This window comes from Pygocentrus nattereri, chromosome 19 (assembly GCF_015220715.1).
Source record: "Pygocentrus nattereri isolate fPygNat1 chromosome 19, fPygNat1.pri, whole genome shotgun sequence".
In the NCBI taxonomy this organism is placed as follows: domain Eukaryota; kingdom Metazoa; phylum Chordata; class Actinopteri; order Characiformes; family Serrasalmidae; genus Pygocentrus; species Pygocentrus nattereri.
Window position 1 is genome coordinate 24971286 of NC_051229.1, and position 15067 is coordinate 24986352.

The window sequence follows — 15067 nt, forward strand, 5'->3', positions numbered from 1 at the left end:
GTGTTGTGTGTTACAGGACTCTCTTGCATTGGGTAAGACAGATGAAGAGGCTTTGAAACAGTTCCGGCAGAAGTTTGATGAGGCTCTTAGGGAAAGCTGGACCACCAAAGTAAACTGGATGGCTCACAATGTGGCTCACCGCTCTTAAAACACTTACACAACCCAGTATCAGAGTTTGAAAGAACATGTGCTTGAAAAACTATAAAAAAAAAAAAAAAAAAAAACTATATACGCATGTAGAAAAAAGTCATGACCGTTACATTTTCTAACAGTGGTAAACTGTAAACAAGAAGAAGCTGCTGATCTTTAAGCCTGCACATGGCCCAAAAGGGTGATGAGAACCAGATCACAGGCACAGATCTCCTCTACTTTATCTTATGATTCCACTGGACAGCAACGCCAAATTGGACCAGAGCTGGTGTGGACAAATAACTGAGTCGTAAAGACAGAGGTTAAGAAGACATTGACAAAAGCGATCTTCTGAGCATCTGCCCACTCTAAAAAGCATACATACTGCAACAACCCTGAACATTTCACTCTTCAGTTTATTGCTGTTTAGATCCAGCAGGTGTTAAGATTGTCCTGTCATCTTGCAGTTGAAAGGGTGCCATCTGCAAAATGTCAGTGTTTAAACTGGGTTTAACTTATTTTTCCATAAAACAAAAACAGTAACAATGACTCTGAAATGGATATGAAATTGGTATTGAACAAATATATGCATCACTTGACCATACTCTACATTCCAAGTTAAACCCCATAAACCACTAAAAAAAGTTTGTTATATTTTCAGCCAGAACCTCTCTTGTAAGTTATTTTCCTCTACCCTTGCTGCTGAAAGAGTAGACAAGTTGTTGTATCTAACATGCTATGAGAGTGAATTCTCTACTTGACACCAAATTTAGTGTAGTAGATGCCTTATCATGTCTGATTCATGGTCTCCCATATACATCAAGTTGAAGAAAATGTATCCTGCAATATAAGAGAACTTTTTGGGTTTTTTTTGTTTTAGTTTCTTGTTTGTTTTTAACTTGACCATTACACAAATGACTCATAAGGCTAGAATGCTGGAATAAGAATGACATTGACAATGATATTGTTTTACATTAGCTGAAATGAAATGGAAATATTTGTTCAGTTTTATTTCCTGACTGGGGCATACCCACTGCCTTTGGAAGACATATGCATCACAGCTCATACTGTAACATTTTATGTCTCACACAATGCAAAGAATTTATTTCTAATTTATGTGCCAGACTACTTTAAGGAAGCGATTTCTAAACACTGGAATTAAGAATTTTGATAGAGTTAAAATTGAATTTAATATTTTAAATGTTTTTCATTCCACTAGAGACTACTGTGTTTGTCTAGTAAGCATTCATGAAGCCAATGCTTTATGCCTAGTAAGCAAACATTGAAATTGGGCATAGTGTTAGAGCTGAGAATGCTTTCCTATGTGTAGTTGTGGAGTTTGGTAGCAACATATAAACAACTTTAATGTAATGTGCTCACTTTGGCTCTTCATGTAAAATACAATCTTTAGGACTTCAGGTGGTGTGTTAGATGTTCTTGGAACTGCCTTGAGAACACAGATCGAGGACGTAATCTATACAGCTCAAATCTGTTTCACCACTATTACAACAACAATTCCAATGAAGTTGGGACGTTGCGTAAAACGTATATAAAAACAGAATATGATGACTTGCAAATCCTTTTCAACCTATATTCAATTGAATACACTACAAAGACAAGATATTTAATGTTCAAACGGATAAACTTTTTTGTTTTTTGCAAATATTCACTCATTTTGAATTTGATGCCTGCAACACGTTCCAAAGAAGTTGGTACAGGGGCATGTTTACCACTGTGTTACATCACCTTTCCTTTTAACAACACTCAGTAAGTGTTTGGGAACTGAGGACACTAATTGTTGAAGCTTTGTAGGTGGAATTCTTTCCCATTCTTGCTTGATGTACAACTTCAGTTTTCAATGGGAGACCGATCTGGACTGCAGGCAGGCCAGTCTAGTACCTGCACTCTTTTATTACGAAGCTACGCTGTTGTAACACGTGCAGAATGTGGCTTGGCATTGTCTTTCTGAAATAAGCAGACGTCCCTGAAAAAGACATTGCTTGGATGGCAGCATATGTTGCTCCAAAACCTGTATGTACCTTTCAGCATTCATTCACATCTGTGCCTTCACAGATGTGCAAGTTACCCATGCCATGGGCATTATCACACCCCCATACCATCAGAGATGCTGGCTTTTGAACTTTGCGCTGATAACAATCCGGACAGTCCTTTTCCTCTTTGGCCTGGATGACACAACGTCCATGATTTCCAAAAACTATTTGAAATGTGGATTCGTCAGACCACAGGACACTTTTACACTTTGCGTCAGTCAATCTCAGATGAACTCGGGCCCAGAGAAGCCAACAGTGTTTCTGGGTGTTTTTGATATATGGCTTTCACTTTGCATGGCAGAGGTTAAACTTGCACTTGTAGATGAAGCGACGAACTGTGTTCACTGATGATGGTTTTCTGAAGTGTTCCTGAGCCCATGTGGTAATATCCGTTACAGAATGATGTCGATTTTTAATGCAGTGCCGCCTGAGGGATGGAAGGTCGTGGGCATTCAATGTTGGTTTTCTGCCTTGCCACTTACTTGCAGAGATTTCTCCAGATTCTCTGAATCTCTTGATGATATTATGGACTGTAGATGGTGAAATTCCTGAATTCCTTGCAATTGTGAAAAGTGGTGAACTTCGCCCCATTCTTGCTTGTGAACGACTTTTCAGGGATGCTCCCAATCATGACACTCACCTGTTTCCAATTAACCTGCTCACCTGTGGAATGTTCCAAACAGGTGTTTTTTGAGCATTCCTCAACTTTCTCAGTCTTTTGTTGCCCCTGTCCCAACTTCTTTGGAACATGTTGCAGGCATCAAATTGAAAATGAGTAAATATTTGCAAAAAACAAAAAAAGTTTGTGTTTGAACATTAAATATTTTTTCTTTGTAGTGTATTCAATTGAATATAGGTTGAAAAGGATTTGCAAATCATTGTGTTCTGTTTTTATTTGTTTTACTCAATGTTCCAACTTCATTGGAATTGGGGTTGTATACTACTGTTCTAAAGAAATCCCAAAAGAGGGTGAAAAGAAGATGACAAGCTAATAACTGTAACTATCCACTTTTCCAGTAGTGCATATTTATGAGAAATGGGATAAGATGTATCCTTAAATGTTTCCGGCACTGGGTTTGAGTTAATTGATAGTGCACAGCTAAAAAAAAAAAAAATGAATAAAAGTTCCTATACTGCTCTTGACTTGGGCATATAGTTCAGGAAAAATCTTTAATGGTTATAGACCTTTATTTTATTTGCAGCTTCTTTACACCAAAAAAAAAGATTCTGCACACCACCACATTTTCTATGAACAAAAAAACTAGGAAAAACTTTGGTTCTTTAGTGAAGTGGTTCTGGAGGGTAGGGAACTGGCCCTGTGACTTGAAGATTACCAGTTCAATCCCCAATGCCGACTGAGGTGTCCTTGAGCAAGACACCTAACCCCCAGTTGCTCCGCAGGCTCCGTGGATAGGGATGCCCACCGCCCCAGGCAAGTGTACCGCAGCCCCCTAGTGTATGTGTGCTTGCTAGTGTGTATGTGGTTTCACTTTACGAATGGGTTAAATGCGGAGGTGAAATTTCCCCATTTGTGGGATTAAAAAGGGTCACTTAAACTGATTCTCTGGGCCACCTAGACAGTCTGCATTTTCGCTTGATCCCAACACATAGGGAAACAGCAAAAATGTTCGCTGTCTGGGGGCTTTGAGGACCCAGGCTTTGAGGCTTTTAAGAACCACTGCTTTAGGAAACCAAAAGTGGTTCTTCTATGGAATCACTCCAAATAAGTCTTGCACCTTAATTTTTTAGGGTATGGCATAGAGAAGGTATCTTTCAACCTGAGGTGGACTTATGTAAATTATGGTTTGGTATACAACGATAATGCTGATCTGAAATCACCCGAGAGCAATAGCTCTCAACCTTAAGTACCTGTTTTGACATTTTAGTATTTTACCCACTTTAACACACAGACTTGTGAACTAATAGGCTGATCAGATAGATCAGGTGTGTTAGAGCAGTGAAAATACCAGAATATTTCTGTAGGACCAGGATTGGGAACCACTGGGCTAGACCACCATGTCCATCATTTGTATAATTTCATTTAATATTTACACTCAAGTACAGCAGTTTTGTAGAGCTTGATTTTCTGTGCAGTGCACTTGTAATGCAGTATAAAACTTGAGTGGACCAGTGGACAAGCTCAGGTTCTGTCCTTAACATATTTTGTGTGAAAACAACACAGACAGCATGTATGGATGTTTTATAATGTGTTGTTTTTTTTTTGTTTGTTTTTTTTTTTGTTGTTGTTGCTGGAAATGATTTCAGTTTTCAGGGTCATGTGTATAAATGATACACGAGAGTGAGTGTGTGTGTGTGTGTGTGTGTGTGTGTGTGTGTGTGTGTGTGTGTGTGTGTGTGTGTGTATATATATATATATATATATATATATATATATATATATATATATATATATATATATATATATATATATATATATACATATGCACACGCACACACAGGCCACTTTATTAGGTGTATACCGTGCTAGTAAAAGGTTGGACCCACTTTTGCCTTAATTCTTCGTGGCTTACTTTCAACAAGGTGTTGGAAATGTTCCTCAGAGATTTTGGTTGGTTATTTGAGTTACTGTTGCCTTTCTACAACCCCAATTCCAGTGAAGTTGGGATGTTGTGTAAAACATAAATAAAAACAGAATACGATGATTTGAAAATCCTTTTCAACCTATATTCAATTGAATACACTACAAAGACACTATATTTAATGTTCACATGGATAAGCTTTATTGTTTTTTGCAAATATTCACTCATTTTGAATTTGATGCCTGCAACATGTTCCAAAGAAGTTGGGACAGGGGCATGTTTACCACTGTGTTACATCACCTTTCCTTTTAACAACACTCAATAAGCATTTGGGAACTAAGGACTCTAATTGTTGAAGCATGGTAGGTGGAATTCTTTCCCATTCTTATGACTTCAGTTTCTCAACAGTCCGGGGTCTTCGTTGTTGTATTTTGCGCTTTATAATGTGCCACACATTTTCAGTGGGAGACAGGTCTGGACTGCAGGCAGGCCAGTCTAGTACCCGCACTCTTTTACTACGAAGCCACGCTGTTGTAACACGTGCAGAATGTGGCTTGGCATTGTCTTGCTGAAATAAGCAGGGATGTCCCTGAAAATGCAGTTGTTTGGGTGGCAGCATATGCTGCTCCAAAACCTGTATGTACCTTTCAGCATTAATGGTGCCTTCACAGATGTGCAAGTTACCCATGCCATGGGCACTAACACATTCCCATATCGTCAGAGATGCTGGCTTTTGAATTTTGTGCTGATAACAATCCAGACAGTCCTTTTCCTCTTTGGCCCGGAGGACACAACGTCCATGATTTCCAAAATCAATTTGAAATGTGGGCTGTACACTTTGCATCAGTCCATCTCAGATGACCTCGGGCCCAGAGAAGCTGGCGGCGTTTCTGGGTGTTGATATATGGCTTTCACTTTGCATGGCAGTTTTAACTTGCACTTGTAGATGGAACGAAGAACTGTGTTCACTGGCAATGGTTTTCTGAAGTGTTCCTGAGCCCATGTGGTAATATCCGTTACAGAATGATGTCGGTTTTTAATGCAGTGCTGCCTGAGGGATGGAAGGTCACGGGCATTCAATGTTGGTTTTCTGCCTTGCCGCTTACTTGCGGAGATTTCTCCAGATTCTCTGAATCTTTTGATTATATTATGGACTGTAGATGATGAAACCCCTAAATTCCTTGCAATTTGCACGTTGAGAAACATTGTTCTCAACAATGTTGTTCACAAAGTGGTGAACCTCGTCCCATCCTTGCTTGTGAACGACTGAGCCTTTCAGGTATGCTCCCTTTATACCCAATCATGACACTCACCTGTTTCCAATTAACCTGCTAGCCTGTGGAATGTTCCAAACAGGTGTTTTTTGAGCATTCCTCAACTTTCTCAGCCTTTTGTTGCCCCTGTCCCAACTTCTTTGGAACATGTTGCAGGCATCAAATTCAAAATGAGTGAATATTTGCAAAAAAAAAAAGTTTATCCGTTTTAACATTTAAATATCTTGTCTTTGTAGTGTATTCAATTGAATATAGATTGAAAAGGATTTGCAAATCATATTCTGTTTTTATTTGTTTTACACAACGTCCCAACTTAATTGGAATTAGGGTTATATCATCTCGAACCAGTCTGCCCATTCTACTCTGACCTCTCACATCAATAAGGCATTTTTTCGTCCACACAACTTCCACTCACTGGATATTTTCTCTTTTTCGGGCCATTCTCTGTAAACCGTAGAGATGGTTGTGCGTGAAAATCCCAGGAGATCAGCAGTTTCTGAAAAATTCAGACCAGCCCGTCTAGCACAAACAACCATGCCACGTTCAAAGTCAATTAAATCACCTTTCTTCCCCATTCTGATGCTCGGTTTGCACTTCAGCAAGTTGTCTTGACCACCTCTACATGCATAGCTGCATTGAGTTGCGGCCATGTTGATTGCTGATTAGCGATTCATGTTAACAAGCAATTGAACAGGTGTACCTAATAAAGTGGCCAGTGAGTGTATATATGTGTGTGTGTAAAAATAATATGTACACAATGTGTGTGTGTTTGTTATATGATATGCACACACATATACAGACTATATGGACAAAATATTGGGACACACTTCTTTATCATTTAAATTCAGGTGTTTCATTCAATCCCATTGCCACAGGTATATAAAATGAAGCACCTGTAGCATGCAGTCTGCATTGAGTGTGGTATTGTAATATGACACCACCATTGCAACAAGTCAGTGTGCAAAATTTCTTCCCTCCTGGCTATTACACAATCAACTATGAGGGGTATTATTGAACAGTGAAAGTATTTAGGAACCTCAGCCACGAAGTAGCTCATCACGTACAGTTACAGAGTGGGGTCACAGAGTGTTTAGGCACATGCATTAAAGTCACCAACAGTTCCAAAAGCTCATCTGGCTTCAACATCAGCACAAAAACTGTACTGTAAAATTCATAGCATGGGTTTCCATGGCCGAGACGCTGCATGCAAACCTTATGTCACCAAGCACAGTGGTCAGATAGAGTGGTGTACAACAGCACCACTGGACTCTGAAGCAGTGGAAAAATAATTCTGTAGAGTGACAAATCCTACTTCTCTCCTACGCATGGTTGGGTGAATATGGTGTGTAAGAATTTGACTGGCCTGCACAGAGCTCTGTCCTCAACCTCATCGATCACCTTTGAGATGAACTAGAACAGAGTTTGTGAGCCTCTTGTCCAACATCACTGTCTGACCAAATGCTCTTTCGGAGAAATGGGTTAAAAATTAAAACGGGACACACTCAGAAATGTTGCAGAAAGCCTTCCCAGGAGGAGGATGTTATACTTCTGTCCATGTAGAGTGTGTGTATGTATATATATGTATGTGTATATATATATATATATATATATATATATGTGTATATATATATATATATGTGTGTGTGTGTGTGTGTGTGTGTGTGTGTGTGTGTGTATGTGTGTGTGTGTGTATATATATATATATATATATATATATACTGCTCAAAAGAATAAAGGGAACACTCAAATAACACATCCTAGATCTGAATGACTGAAATATTCTCATTGAATACTTTGTTCTGTACAAAGTTGAATGTGCTCACAACAAAATCACACAAAAATCATCAATGGAAATCTAATTTATTAACCAATGGAGGCCTGGATTTGGAGCCACACACAAAATTAATGTGGAAAAACACACTACAGGCTGATCCAACTTTGATGTAATGTCCTTAAAACAAGTCAAAATGAGGCTCAGTATTGTGTGTGGCCTCCACGTGCCTGTATGACCTCCCTACAACACCTGGGCGTGCTCCTGATGAGGTGGCAGATGGTCTCCTGAGGGATCTCCTCCCAGACCTGGACTAAAGCATCCGCCCACTCCTGGACAGTCTGTGGTGCAACGTGGCGTTGGTGGATGGAGCGAGACATGATGTCCCAGATGTGCTCAATCGCATTCAGGTCTGGGGAACGGGCGGGCCAGTCCATAGCTTCAGTGCCTTCATCTTGCAGGAACTGCTGACACACTCCAGCCACATGAGGTCTAGCATTGTCCTGCATTAGGAGGAACCCAGGGCCAACTGCACCAGCATATGCTCTCACAAGCGGTCTCATCTTGGTACCTAATGGCAGTCAGGCTACCTCTGGCCTCTGCCCTCCTACAGCCTCCTCCATGTCTCCTGGTGTACTGGCCTGTCTCCTGGTAGCGCCTCCAGCCTCTGGACACTACGCTGACAGACACAGCAAACCTTCTTGCCACAGCTCGCGTTGATGTGCCATCCTGGACGAGCTGCACTACCTGAGCCACTTGTGTGGGTTGTATGAGTCCATCTCATGCTACCACAAGTGTGAAAGCACCACCAACATTCAAAAGTTACTAAAACATCAGCCAGAAAGAATAGGTACTGAGAAGTTATGTTGTGTTGTTTGTGTTCCCTTTATTATTTTTTTTAAGCAGTGTGTACATACATATATATATATATATATATATATATATATATATATATTATATATATATATATATATATATATTATATATATATATATATATATATATATATATATAAAAAATATGGCTAGCTGCTCTTGGGTCAAATCATCATATCTCCAAAATAGTAACCTTACAGGAGAAAGAAAACAATTGCTTTTAATGTAGGTCAATGGAAACACACATTTCTCTACATCATTTTGGGCTGCTTCTTTTTGGTTCATTCATCAGAAAATTTACACACAATGTAAGGGACAACAGGCACTTTCCAAGCTATGGCAAAAACTGAAAATGACAAATGGTTATATGAGGCTTTGTTCTGACAGGTATATGCGAGTGTGTGTACACAAAGGTACACACAGAACTGATCGTTATTAAATCTAATAGTAGGTAAGTCTAATACTAGTCAGCTCCTTAATTAATGATGGGGCTTCTGCTGTCTGAGTGGTGTTGGTGCAATATCTAGATGTTATTTTATAGTAAAAGCCTATTCTGTGCAAGTTTGTATATGTGCCACTAATGCTGCTATATTCTACACTGCTAACCTTCAATTTTCTGTCATACTGAATCTCAGATCTCTTACTCTTATGTTATAGAAATGCCTAATAAATTAAAGTGTTTTTCCTCCACCCATAATTTTTTTTAGTGGTTTCATGTTTCTAAGGTTTTTTTTTTATATAATTCCCAAGTGGTGCTATAAATGTGCAACTAAGCAGTGTAATATCTATATGCAAATAGTTTCATAACATCTGGTCATTATAACTTTATGCAGCAACAGTTAGCTAATGTCTTCCATGTTACTAGAACTTTATATTTGGTGCTTCATACACTCAACACTGCAGAAATCTTAGGCCTTTTTAAAATTATTTTAAAGTATGTATTTTAGCAATAAACATGCTTTTGCTCATAAAATTGTTTAACTTTAAATGCAAGCAAACATTAATGCAGTAAAAAGTAGCAGAAATTACTTTAAGGCTTTAATGTCCAGACAGCAGGGCATTGTAGTAATTTTCAGTCAAGGTTTCATTCTAGCCATAGTACAGAGACAGCATTGATTCACATTATGAATGACCTCAGGCATCAGCACTGAAGCACAAAATCCTTCTATTTTGATTTCATTAGATCTTAGTGCAGCTTATGAAACCACAATATTTTAATCCAGCTTTTTGAATGCTCTTAGACTTGAGCTCTGTTTTACCCCACATGTAAATACAAAATACTATTTTTTTCGATCATTTGAGAGATATCTCTAAAGCTTGAACTTTTCTATCTTAGAGCAATTTTTTTACTAGTGAAAAATCAATTCCTGATATTAAGAATAAAATGTTTACTAGTTGAAATTTATTCAAATGAGCCAGCAATGTGTCTATTTAAATTCTATCCAATAGTGGCCTATCCAAGAGTGCCTCCACAGATCCAAGTTTGCCAGGTCTGCAGCCTGCTTAGAATTTTAAGGTTTTCAAAGTAAAATGACAATGGATGAGAGTAAACAAAATTATTTACTTGTATGTGTGCTTTTAAATGTTTACATTTACAGTAGCTTATATTTTTGAGTCTTTATGAAGGTCTTTTTGAGGTTTATGAGCTTTCGATTTTGCTCTGGCAACCATGCTCCCATTAGGTGTTGAACATGTCACTGTAAAGAAAGGAGCATATTCTTTGAAAGTTTTGAAAGACAATAATATTTTTTAATATGTTTAAATGTAAATGTTTGAATGTAAGTACAAGCATAATTTGTCCTAATTACTTATACATAATATATATTTATGGTACTTGCCATTGTCTCTTTAAGAAAAACACAATACAAATCATCCCTGCCTTCACATCCACATGAAAATCATATGGCAATCTGTTTTAGCTTTTGATCCTTTTTTTCTTGATCATCATGATATCAATTTGAACATGTGAATTTTATTCTTACTAGTTAAAATTATAACATTTTATGTCAAGCCATTTTAGCTTTTAATCCTTTTTTTTCTTGATATCAGGAATTAAATTTTTACTAGTGAAAATTCAATTCTTCCTAGTAAAAATTCCATTTTTGATATCAAGAATTTGATTTTCACTAGTGAAAATTATGGCAAGCCGTTTTATATGGCAAGCCATTTTAGCTTTTAATCCTTTTTTCTTGATATCAGGAATTTAATTCTTACTAATAAAAATTTAATTTTTGATATCAAGGACTTCATTTTCTATGGCAAGCCATTTTAGCTTTTAATCCTTTTTTTCTTGATATCATGAATTCTGCAATCCAGTCACCCGAACTGAAGATGTTTCCATACCTCCTCAGTTTTACATTCTTTAATCTAAGAATACAGCAGTACACAAGATACAAAAACCAAGACAAAAATGTAGGCTACATTAAAATAGTACAGTGTTTTAGGTTGTTCAACAAAATATTAAAGCACAAGATGAGTAATACACTGTTCTTATTTTCCCCTCAAAGTTAATTTCTGTAGAATTTAAATAAGCTCTAAATTTAAAACCAACAAAGCAAAAAACGGCATAGTGTCAGAATACCTGCTGAAGCTTGTCCTGCACACACTTGTCTGGCAAGATGGAAATATCAAATTCTTCAAGATCTGGAGCCTGACCACACATTAACTGATAAAGGCTGGGATGTAATGCCTTAATGCCTGAGACCAGGGAATCAGCTTCCCTCCAGTATAATACTTTCCATTATCTAGGGCTGCCTGATCATAAGAAAAAAAATGGTTGTCTGGCTGTCCCTTGAAAATGCCCAAAGTGGACTGCACATCCTTCATTAATAGCCTACCAAAGAGACGAAAGAAACTGTTAATACTGTATAAAATTAACTCAAAAGGAAATATGCAATTGGGTCATCTTGTGGCATCTTGTAGCATCCACCCAAAAATGATGAGATTTACAACAAAGGTAAAGAGCAACAGAAAAAAGTTTATTTTATTAGTTCAGAGAGTCTTTGATGCATTGCCCATAATATTTAGTGAAGTCATACGTTCATGATCCTCCACAAAGCTGGGCTTTATGAAAGAGAGAAAAGAAAAAAAAAACTTTCTGTATAAAAGTCAGCTCTCTATTTTGATTTATTTATTTTCCAGTCAAAATGGCCATGAAGTAAAATCTATTCATTTTTCAGCTTCAAGGAAAAAGACCTAACCACTGAATATGAAAGGGGAACTTTTTTTTTTTTTTTTAAATCAGGATTTAGTGTGTCCACACTTTGTCTTCATAAACTCCTTATTTTCACTTTTTCAAAATTAATAAGCAGTTATATTTTTCCACACCTTCAATGTTCAGTCTTAGAAACTGGTTTAGCATTTTCTGCTTTTCACAATCAGCATAATCTGGTCTGGAAACTGGGGGCCAATATTCTGAGAACGTCAGCAGTGTGTCTCTCCTTTTCTTAGTGAGGCTTCTTGATGGCTACACATTCCTTTCTGACCCACAGGGCTGAGTTAACTTCTCACAATAGAAGGAAGGACAGAAAAACCTGTGGATTTTTTTCAGATCTAAAGCAATAGTGGAGCTTAATTTTGATGGGGATAGTTTTGGTGGTTGTTAGAGGAGTCCCAGATAAGCCTATTTATTCCGCACCTTTCAATTAAATTTTGAACTCCAATCTCCACGAAAATGAATTGCTTGTACATATTGCCACTTTGACTGCAAATGAAACAAATGATGGGCAGTTGCTGGCTTTTGCATGGCACTGTATATGAAATGTTTAAATATGATAACATTCTACGTTTGACTAAAGTATAAAACAACAACAATAATCATACAGCAGTAATTATTATAAATAGAAAATGTAACAAACCTGAAGAATTCTCTTGTAGGCCCGCTGTAATCATCAGCCATCCCACCTACAAATTCAATCTGTGGACGTTTGTGCCAGTCAAAATAGCCCTTGTTTAGAGCTGTGATGGTGCTGTGTAGAATTCGCCTCCTTCTTGCCACAACCGTCAATGTAGAATGCTCACTGATGTTCTCCCTCTTGAAGTCTCTAATGATATCAGCAAGGTTTTCCATCTCCTTTAAACAAGAAAGAAATAGCCATAACAATAGTAAACATGTAGGCTGATTACAATGTTACTTTCAGTTTTTCTGCTCTGATCCTAGCATACAATCATACATTGAGCATACAGGTAAATTTTTCACTCACATCACAGGGACTATAGGGGTGTTTTGGAGAGGATATCTGGGGGTCCTCATCTGGTTCACTGTCAAGTAATATGTCACTATAGGTACACAAAATGTACAAGGCAAAAAATAAATAAATAAATAAATCACTATGTTGCTATACATGAATCTACACCCATTAACAAACACGGTGTGCCAAAAATACATCATGCTCCATTTAGTTTTGCAGAAACATTTTAATTGTGCATCAGTTAGACATAGGCCACAGCATCAGCTTGAGACATAAATTTTTTCATACCGCTCTGTAAATAACCAACATGGTTTATACTTTTAAGAAACAGTGAGCTCTCTAAAGAAAGATAAGTAAGTTACAGGTGTCTTGTGAAATGTTTCACACAAACACCAAAACCATGAAATTCAATGTAATATAAAGTCCACTAACTTTAGTGACAGTTCATGAAGGACAGAGAGAGGTTTTCTGTGGAAAAGAAAATGCGCAAAATGGTAGCAGATTAATAAATGTTCGAGAACCTGATTGTTGTGAAATGGCTATGAGACACTCCTCCTCCTGCTGCCAAGCTCCCCCTTATCTGCATGAAAAAAAAAATTAATTAGGGGTCTGCATTATAAACCCAAGGCAGACCTGCTGCATATTTACTAATAAAGTCATTTTGCCTGTGTGTAAATATATAAGTGTGTCTAAATATGTAAGTACTCATGTCTGGTACTCAAAGGAGAACTTGTCAGTGCACTAGTGTGTCTTCCAGAGTACTTTCAGAAATAGAGGCCTGGTCAGTTCTGCTGGGATACTACTACTACTACTACTACTACTACATGCACACGAACACACATGGGAAAAAAAAAAACTATGTAGGCTTAAATGTACTTAATATCAACCAACATGTCTAACAGTAACTAACAATAGGTCTTTAGTAGAGAAAAATAATATTGCAATTTTAAAATTAGATATACCTGTTCTCGGTAGTTGTCACATCTTGAATCGGCTGATCAGTTCTGTAGAACACCTGATTCAGAGGATTACGTGTCAACTTTAAGACAGTTATTTAAGATGTTGGTAAAAAGAAAATATGTAGCTTAGACAGGTAATCTACCAAAATGAAACATTTCAAGCAATATTCACAAAGATTTACAAAATGAATATCATATAATTCTTACCTCAGGAGTGCCAGGATTTACATATATGTGGCCATTATTTTCATCCTACAACATAGACAGCATTGCTAAATTTGTCAATTACAGTATTTCAAAAATTCCTAAACTGTGTTCACAAAATAATGTTAGATGTAAATGACATACCACCTGGCCTGTCATGTCTACAACATTACTTTATGCACTTGTGGCCATTTCAGAATGTACACTGGGGGAGACCTGTAAGAATTATTGCAGCCCTCTGTTCATTATGAATGATTATTTATTTACCCAAAAACGGTATTATAAAAAATATAATTAAGCAACTAGATAGCCTAATACTACTTTTCTCAGTTGACTAAGAACTACCCTTAACCTATTTGCTAATTACAAAAAGCACATGAGCTGAAAATGTACACTGGGGGAGACCTGTAAGAATTATTGCAGTCCTCTGTTCATTATGAATGATTATTTATTTACCCAAAAACGGTATTATAAAAAATCTAAATTTCAACATAATTAAGCAACTAGATAGCCTAATACTACTTTTCTCAGTTGACTAAGAACTACCCTTAACTTATTTGCTAATTACAAAAAGCACATGAGCTGAAACGTGTGTTAGAGCAGGAAAAAACAGCAAACTGTGAAATGTTGTGAACCTCAACAACCTGTATTAGCTTCTTCCTGGCACAGCTGTGGAAGTACTGGACTGTTTCTCGTCTCAGCTGCTGAACTCGCACTGGATCTTCCTTCACTGCTCTGACTCAGGGATGCTGTAGCCTGCACAAACATTTTCAATATTATTTTAATCAAATTACTTTTCAGTTTATTTTCCTAAATATTCACAGAGATCAGATCATTAACTAAATGATAAGTTAATGACCTCAAATAATGCAAACAACTTCAATTAGCAGGTTTTACCTATCCAGATTTTCATTGCACTTTATCCAGCACTGAACTTAAGCAATAACAAGCTATTATGGTATATTTAGAAGATTGTGCCAGCACAAGGAAGTAAATAAGCCTAATGCAAAACAAAATAGAACACAGATGTAAATACAAAGTTACTGAATAATTTTCTTCCTTAAGAAAAGTTCA

At 37.2% G+C, this 15067-nt stretch overlaps 1 protein-coding gene across 6 annotated transcripts in view; it reads left to right on the top strand.

The window, feature by feature from the left end:
* pik3cb (phosphatidylinositol-4,5-bisphosphate 3-kinase, catalytic subunit beta) overlaps positions 1 to 1547 on the top strand; it is a 134005-nt gene extending 132458 nt beyond the window's left edge. For all 6 annotated transcript variants that reach the window (XM_037530845.1, XM_037530843.1, XM_037530841.1 and 3 more), the window contains one exon: positions 17 to 1547. In XM_037530845.1, the coding sequence (XP_037386742.1) occupies positions 17 to 148 (132 nt within the window). In that variant the 3' untranslated portion in view covers positions 149 to 1547. The remainder of the gene's footprint in view (positions 1 to 16) is intronic.
* The last annotated feature ends 13520 nt before the right edge of the window (positions 1548 to 15067 follow it).